Source organism: Physcomitrium patens, chromosome 13 (genome assembly GCF_059467195.1).
Source record: "Physcomitrium patens ecotype Gransden chromosome 13, ASM5946719v1, whole genome shotgun sequence".
NCBI lineage: Eukaryota > Viridiplantae > Streptophyta > Bryopsida > Funariales > Funariaceae > Physcomitrium > Physcomitrium patens.
This window is the reverse complement of record NC_143422.1, coordinates 3,081,242-3,089,226: the sequence shown is the minus strand read 5'-3', so window position 1 is coordinate 3,089,226 and position 7,985 is coordinate 3,081,242. Positions and strand designations below refer to the sequence as shown.

Genomic DNA, 7,985 nt, shown 5'->3' with positions numbered 1-7,985 from the left:
GTTTTGCCTTATTTATGGCCCTACAAAATAAGTAGAAGTCCATTTTGTAAAAAGGTAGTATTAGCACTTTTTAATTTTATTATTTTTTTAACTATTATTTATATTTTTAAGATAATTTTTTATAATATCTTAAAATAAGATCTTCTATAATATAATATTTTCTTCTCTCTTTCATTCATTAATCATGTTATATCATAACACTGCAACATCAAGATGCATTATGAGCAAGCAAAAATGAAACATATGAGCCCAATTTTGAGATTAACACCAACATTCTTGACTGCAATTTATTGACCTCCAATAGAGTATTTCACAACGTTTGGATCTTTAGATTTCCATCTTTATTGAAATTTTTACATTGCAAAATATAATATCAATCTAGATTTGTATAAATAATGTCATCTTTTTCACTCAAACCCTTGCCAAAACTAAGAATCTATCCTTAAGCAAAAAAAATTATACACATCTTCTAATTTTTGTAGAAAGTAATAATGGACTTTAACCAATCAACATTCTATACTTCATCACTACCAATTCAGTTGCTTCAAGGATCTCTTCAATTCACATAGTTAGTAAAGGCAAAAGAAGATTTAATGGATTGCTTTAATATTCTCTTAAATTTATTGTATTAAGATTTGAAATTTGACACTTACATTAAAAGATAAAATTTTATTAGATTAAAAATTATCTTTGAATTTAGATGTGGTTTAAAAAATTTAATATAGAATAACAAGAAACAATAGTTATTGATTTCTATGCAAAGATAGAGATATAAATATATATATATATATATATATATATAGATAACTACTTTAATCATATAATTATGATATATTTTGATAAAATATCTTTTAAAAAAAATTATAAAAATAAAAGTTTAATATTATAATCTCATAATATAATTATATATAGATTAATTAAAATGATATGTTTAAGAAAATTAGAATTTACAGCACATTATTTATTTGAATGAAATTATAGAACGAAATTATAATTTTCAGCTAATAAGCTTATATAAACATGTAAATATATACTACTAAATTTTGATTCTATTAAGTTTTTAATATTATTTATTATAAATAAAAATATTCTATTTTTTTATAATTGCATTAAAATTTATAAATTGCTATAAAATAATAAAATCATTTCTTTAGTCTATCTATTTATATTGTACCACTTCTAATAGAGATAAAAATCATATTATAATTTATAATATCAAACTTTATTTTTTATTTTTTATTTTTAATATTTTATATAATATATTTGTATTAAAAAAATTTAAAATAAATAAATAAATAAATAAAACTTAAGCCGTTGAGTTTCTTTTAATTTGCTTAGTTTCTCAATTTAATATCATCTCCTATTATGTAGTTTAAAAATATCTCTTGAAAACAATACATAAATTGTCAATTGTAGTGACTACTTTCTTGCTTTAGAAACATCTCTTATGAACTTCTGGTAATACTTATGGTTACAATATTTATAAATTAATAAATAAATAAAATATAGCTTTGAACAATGAAAAAAATAGTTCATACTTTTTACTTATTGCTTTCTTAATTATCTTCCTAATGAACCTTTTTCTCAAGTAATATTTTGTATTTATCATAGCTATGCTTCCAATTCTAACTGAGCATTCAATTCTTTAAATTAGTGCAATCAAATAAATATTGATATGAAATAGACATTGTCTATCTCTATGCTTGGTGTTGATACATAGTACATCTATATCTATATATAGATATAATATATATACCAAGTATATATTAAAAGGAGTTTAGATATACTATGTATATGTACCAAGTATAGTATATACACTATATATACACTATCTAGACTATACATAGTGTATCTAGACTCCTTTTTGGAGAGTATATTTTGGAGAGTATATCTAGACTAAGTATATTTTAGAGAGCTTGGAAACTTGCAAGTCTGCAAGATGTTCAATACCAATAGTGAATGATTTTGCATCCAAGTTAAGAGGGTTAGTGTACCTCTGACCTTGGCATGCGTTGTTTCTAATTGAAAGAAGAAAAAACAACAGTTTGAGCAGCTGTTTGACAACGCTTCAGTCTAAAGTAGAACCGCACAGCTCATGTCAGCATGAAACCTTTGACAGGAACTAGTCTCATACAAAGACTTACTGGCACTTTATTACATGGATGTTGTTAAAATACAATATATCAGAGTATAGAATTTTACATGAGATTTCTCATAGAGCAGAGTAACTATGATACATGGGAGAGGTTCCCATTATCGTTTGTATTGATGCGTCTCTTTTTTGTATAACGCCACATGCTTACCAGAGGCCGCTTCGCTTGAGTTTCTGTAACAAGCAAAGTGGCCAGTCCAGCTTCCTGGAACATAGAACTACCCTTCAGCCGATGGTAACCTTCGAGGAAAGATTGAGATTCGATTCGAACCCTACAGTGGTGAAGGGTACTGGCGTCAAAAAACAGCTGATCTGGCCTTGAGAGTTTCGATTGTGACCCCAGTTTGATTGTTGGCGGTACACCCATAGGATGCGCGACGCAGATTAAATAGTAGTAACAGTGCTACCCTTTGATCTATTATATACACTTGAGGTTTGTAGACACTGCTCTCAAGCCTACGCTTCTTGTATCCTTGTTTTCTTTTTGGTTGAGGCCAAGCACATTTGTACACAAGAAAAGCACTTCGGAGGAAGGCTTGAAATCGGTCGAATTCCTGACTCTTGGCCCCTGAGAATGCAGTGCGATAGCAATCCTAGTTGGTGAAGACTAGATCTGTCTTTCTGGTTTCCTTTTTGACATACAGAGTTGCAATGAGGCATTGATGACGGGCCCTGTCACGTTGAAGAACCCTTGTCAACTTCTCCTACATGATATAATAGTGTACTTATTTACATATTGTCCAGGTGTGTGTATCAAGCACGGAAAGGAGCCCTGTGCGGTATGCCCTTCCGTCGTTTCGCAATTCTAAGCACATTCGAACGTGGTGGGGTCCTCGGTGACATATCGACCACAAGCTGAACAGGCATTGAGCCAACTGTGTCATGAAAACACCCTGAAGTAACTCCAAGTGAAGATTGTCCACCTTCACCCTGATGCCATGCTCGTCGCTTGGCGAAAGTTGGGTCCTCCACGATTTCGTGATCTGTCTCTGAGCTCTCGAAACTTGTGTGAGACAGAGGTGAAGATTGTAACTGTAAAACTTTCCTCGATCGTGTTGCTTTCTTATGAGTGGAAGAGTCTTCCGAGTCTGAAGGTACACGCGAGTTCGTGCTACCGAAACCTTGTGATTTTGGTTGTAGAAGGAAAGAAAGCTCCTTGTGCTTCTTGATTCCTGCAAGCTGGCAACACAGAAACTTTTGAAATCGTCAGGAACAATCACACTTCACCCCCGATTCCAGCAATATGCAGATTAACTCCTCGACCATCTTCAAGTGAAAAAATGATGCGTCAGCATTTTTCGACTGCCTATTCTCCTGCTTTTTACCAGCAGCAACTGCACTTCTTGATTCTGTACTACACTTTAGATGAACTATTCACATTTGTGAGGACATCACCATAACTCTTAAGATTATGAACTGATGATGGGACCTCCCGACATCCCTTATTGATTCTAAGAAAGCAATTCAGCTCTTGCAAGTAACATATCAAAACTAACGCATAGAAATAAAAATAAACAATATTTCTGTTACTCGGGGAGACTTTTGCGTTCAATGTGACTGATTGTAACACTGTGAGTCAAGTTGCACTGTATTGTAAACGAAGTTGTGCTAGGTCATCCTCTCTTGGACACTCTTACGTGTGCAAAAATCGACCTTTTTTCTAATAATTTAATTTAGATCTCTTTACAAGAAAGGCAAAAGACTCTAAAACTTACATCGATAAAAATATCCTACCTTACATCCCAAGGAACAGAATCGAAATGTGTCGAGCAGACTTCGCTCACACGTCTCGCAAGTATTAGTCACGCCTTTTGCTGTTCGTGGCTGAGGCCGCTCATTTAGGAACACCACACGGGCACTGTTAATAATGTAAGTCTGCACCGTTGAGATGTCCAAAAGCTTCTGGATTTCGGAAACGCGAATGACATCATGGTAAGACGACCGCCGGATCTACAGAAATGTTGTGCAAAACTTTTTTGAGTAGGTGAACACATCAAAAGTAGTTCGGCAATTGTATCTGTGAATTTCCTTTGATTCTACCAATCGCTATTGACACTCAAATCAAACTATCAACAATATCCAGCCATTACATATAATTAACATGTAGAAATTTGTGTAGGCATTGAAGGTTCATACCTGAACAACGTGATGATCCTTATGGTCAGCTGTACAAGAAGCGCAAATGCCATCACCCATGCAGTTGAAGCAGAACAGGTTGCATTCGCTCTTAGCAGAAACTCCATGAACTGCACAAGTGGCGAAGAAATCCGCCTTCAGCAACGGTTTCAGCCAGAGTGGCCCTTCAGAAAGATTGATGTCTCCTTCCCCCATCACCGATCCTCCCTGCATTGTTCAACAGAGTAAGGGTTGGAACAGCAACATATCACAGTACACACACTCAAAGCGCGAATTGAATGCACAAAACCACGACCTCGTATTCCTTACATATTACTAACAGGTTGAGAAGCTGGTGCGTTTCGGGGTTGAGACCACGACATCAGCTCTTTCGATGGAATGCAATAGCTGGTTATGAATGTGCATTTGCACGTACTTGAAACTATACATATTTTACAAGGGTTTCATTAGCTTCGCTTCCTCGCTATTACGATCCAAGACTAGACATCTTGCAGTTAATTTTTTGAATTTTCCAAAGAAAACCGCTCTAAGATGAACCCTCCCTAGAATTTTCCCTCGAAGCATCTCTGCTTTCAATTGACGCGCTTTAATGGATCTTCCATAGCTTTCCAGTCTGGCGAGACAGTTCAATGCAAACAAATGGACAGGGCTTTCAAGAGTTCGACAAATTGACTGAAACATGGCCTTTTAGAGTTTTCAATGGTGACGATAGCTGATCACGAAGGTGGAAAAAGCGTGAGCGCTACTATACAATCAACTCGAGTACGTGCTCATCATGAAGGTCAGTGGTTCGCAATAGAAAAGATGCTCACTATGATCTTCGTATTCTTCGACTTTAAGTGACTGAGAGACACTGGATGTGCTGCCGTTATCGCCAACTCTGACTTTCTTACTTTTGAAAACACTTAGTCAATATAGTGATTGACCCCATGCACGCTGCTTGATCCAGGTGTACTTCACAAACCTCCGATTCCAGTTGTAATTATTCCCTTTCCAAAGATAATGATCAGTCGGATAGAATTTCCCAGCGGCTGCCTCCTACTCTCTGCCTTCCAGAATTCCTCGTAAAGTTTTTTAGAGGCTGGTGACTGAGATCACTCTTCAGACAGTTTCCGACATGCTGATAACTAATTCTGCTTCCACTTCTAGCCACACGAAATCGGCCAACATGATACTCGTTGCCGAGATTTTCTTCACGTCTGCAAATCGAAATTGTTCAAGAGAAAAGAAGAGAGCGGCATGGTAGACAATGGTGCTGCACATTGTCGATGTAATTTGAGGCAGTTCCTAAAAATGGGGCTGCTGATACGAAAGGGAATTCTCGATTGTCCATTTCTTCATGCTCTAAGAATCTCAAGCCAGAAGGACATCCCTGCTTCTAAGACGGTTGGCTAAAGGAAGCACAATAAATTCTAGTACCAATAATAGAATTGCTTGCTGCAGCATCACCGCCTTGCCCTCACAGCTTTGTATACTTGACTATTATACTAAGCTTAGCACGAATTGACAAAAAAGTTCGGCGCCGGCAGAACAATGAGTAGATGATCTCATGACAACTTTCGGAACAGAATACACTTTTCTTCACTTCTCAACAGTTTTTATCTAGATTGCGTGCGACACTTTCACATCTCCTTCAAAACGGTAGAAGCACTTTGAACTCTTGCCCAGTAATGCAGTTGTCATCTAACCGCGATGAAAGGATGGATCCAAGCTAGAACATCAAGGCAACATGAGACACTTCTCCACGACACACAATGGCTTGTCCGTTGGTCTAAATTTTCTGCTACGCCGCTTAAGATGTGACCCGACCGACGACAAAGAATTCCGATTATTTGCTTACGAACACGCCAAGGAGGCCGATTAAGCGCCTACTTGACAATGCAGCTTGAACGTGGCGAGTGAGACTTCAAAGACATGTCATGAGTTCTAGGAAGTACCTATGCTGGCATTATAATTCGCGCCGGTCCAACCGATAAATTCGATGAAACCAGACGGACACCATGCCCAAAAACCTACACGAAGTTCATAACATACTTTACTGTCCCGCCCATGGAAGCGACGCCGCATCCAACTCGAAGTGTTAAGAAAGTCCGTAACAAGCTTGAGACAACAAAAGGTTGAAGCTCATCTGCCGCAGGATCGGCAGCAGCAGCAGCAGCGAGTGGTGAATAATTTACGAGGAAAGGAGGTTCACAGACGAGGGGTTGAACATGTCTCGACAAAGCCGGCACCCGAGACAAGCAAGGAAGGAGGACCAGACATGAGCTGGTGAGCGACGCAAACTGCGGTGTAGAAATATCCTTTCTCTGTGCACAGCCTTGACTCACGCCCAGGTCCATGAGCTGGCGCTACACGACAGCCCTACAACGACGCTTCTGACGACGGCAACAAGGGAATTGGCATCTGCGTGTGGGAAGCGATGGATTCTTGCTTCTTTGCTTGCTTGCGCAAATTTCCAGATCATCGAAGATGCTGTGGAACGTGAAAGAGGAAGCATCGGTGCAGATAACGATCAAGCGTGGTGGAGAGAACATCACCGCATTGACCAAGTTACGTGTGGGGCTCCCCCCCCCCCCCGCACTGTTTCAAAATCGACTTCGCCGTCCGCATCTTGGGCGGTTGAGACCCTGGTCCAATAACCGATAAGTGTCGGGCCAGCCCATACCCGGGTACGTAACCAGGTTCTCAATCAAGTGATGTCCTGGGTTCTCAACCCTGGAGCCTTTAATCCCTGGACACATGATTTGACTCTTTGTTCTTATGCCTTTTGAATGCCCAATGATTGGTGTTTATGGAAAACCAAGTACCATTTTTATTTTTATTTTTATTTTTCTTAAATTAATCAATGTACATGAGTTATTAGGTTGGAATTGGGTTATGATTTGTTTCTATTGATAGATATTTTCGTCGGTTTTTGTTTTTATTTTTGTTGTGTAAAGAATGTAGACATTGTCATTAAAGGTGTTGAGTGTGGAGATGACAATGCTTTCTAGCTTGAAGTTTGCTGTTGTTGAAGTAGTATTCTTTTTTGAATGTTGAGTAATGTGATACGATTACTTTGCTGTATTCTAGCTTTATCACATATCTATTATTTCTTTATTATGCTTTATTATTTTGGTTTTATTTCTATTCTTCTTTTTTTAGATTTTTTATTTTTATTTTTATTATTTCTTTACATCTACGTTGATTGTTTGTCATTGTGGTTACAAAATCATAAATGTTAAAATTTTAACTAATATTTTTTGAAAAATATTCTGATATAATAATTATGTCAATGATGCACATAAAGATCCAAAAAATAAATAGTTTAATTTTAACATTAAAATCAATAGAAAATTATATTAGGTTAGATTGATGTAGTTTAAAAACAACCTGATACAAACATTATACTTTGATCAAATACTCATTGTGTATAATCTATTAAAGAGCATAATAAAAATAAAAATTACAGTAGTTTGTGAGAAAATTCAGTTAGACATAAACACTTATATGATTAACAATTTCATACTATTCTACTTATTTATTACATAAATATGAACCAACATAAAGCTTGCTATTTTCATCCCTGAAAATATTTACATTGGTTTTTCAGATGTAGCATCAATTTGAGCAAATAATGTACTCTTTGAAGAAGTTCCAGAAAACAATTACTGATAAGTGGGAGTGCATGCTACGATTCTCATATTTTTAATACCTA

General features: G+C 36.5%; 1 protein-coding gene across 5 annotated transcripts; it reads right to left on the bottom strand.

Moving 5' to 3' along the window:
- Positions 1 to 2,111: 2,111 nt before the first annotated feature.
- On the bottom strand, positions 2,112 to 6,669 carry LOC112290860 (protein RGF1 INDUCIBLE TRANSCRIPTION FACTOR 1). 5 transcript variants are annotated; one of them, XM_024537646.3, is made up of 5 exons: positions 5,101 to 6,660; positions 4,598 to 4,709; positions 4,289 to 4,495; positions 3,887 to 4,102; positions 2,112 to 3,346 (listed from the first exon to the last, which is right to left on the bottom strand). In XM_024537646.3, exons 3-5 carry the CDS (start codon positions 4,481 to 4,483, stop codon positions 2,906 to 2,908), a joined length of 852 nt encoding a protein of 283 aa, XP_024393414.1. In that variant the 5' UTR covers positions 4,484 to 4,495; positions 4,598 to 4,709; positions 5,101 to 6,660; the 3' UTR covers positions 2,112 to 2,905. The 5 variants fall into 5 exon arrangements, with proteins under 5 accessions (XP_024393414.1, XP_090111319.1, XP_024393412.1 ...); XM_090255193.1 differs by lacking the exon at positions 4,598 to 4,709 and having other exon boundaries at positions 2,112 to 3,331; positions 5,101 to 6,669; XM_024537644.3 differs by lacking the exon at positions 4,598 to 4,709 and having other exon boundaries at positions 5,101 to 6,659.
- Between the last annotated feature and the right edge of the window lie 1,316 nt (positions 6,670 to 7,985).

Coding starts and splice junctions, on each gene's coding strand:
- LOC112290860 (XM_024537646.3), bottom strand. CDS start 4,483: ATGGGGGAAGGAGACATCAATCTTTCTGAAGGGCCACTCTGGCTGAAA. Junction 4,103..4,288: donor AGGATCATCACGTTGTTCAG/GTATGAACCTTC, acceptor ACATTTCTGTAG/ATCCGGCGGTCGTCTTACCA. Junction 3,347..3,886: donor TCTGTTCCTTGGGATGTAAG/GTAGGATATTTT, acceptor CGATTTCAAAAG/TTTCTGTGTTGCCAGCTTGC.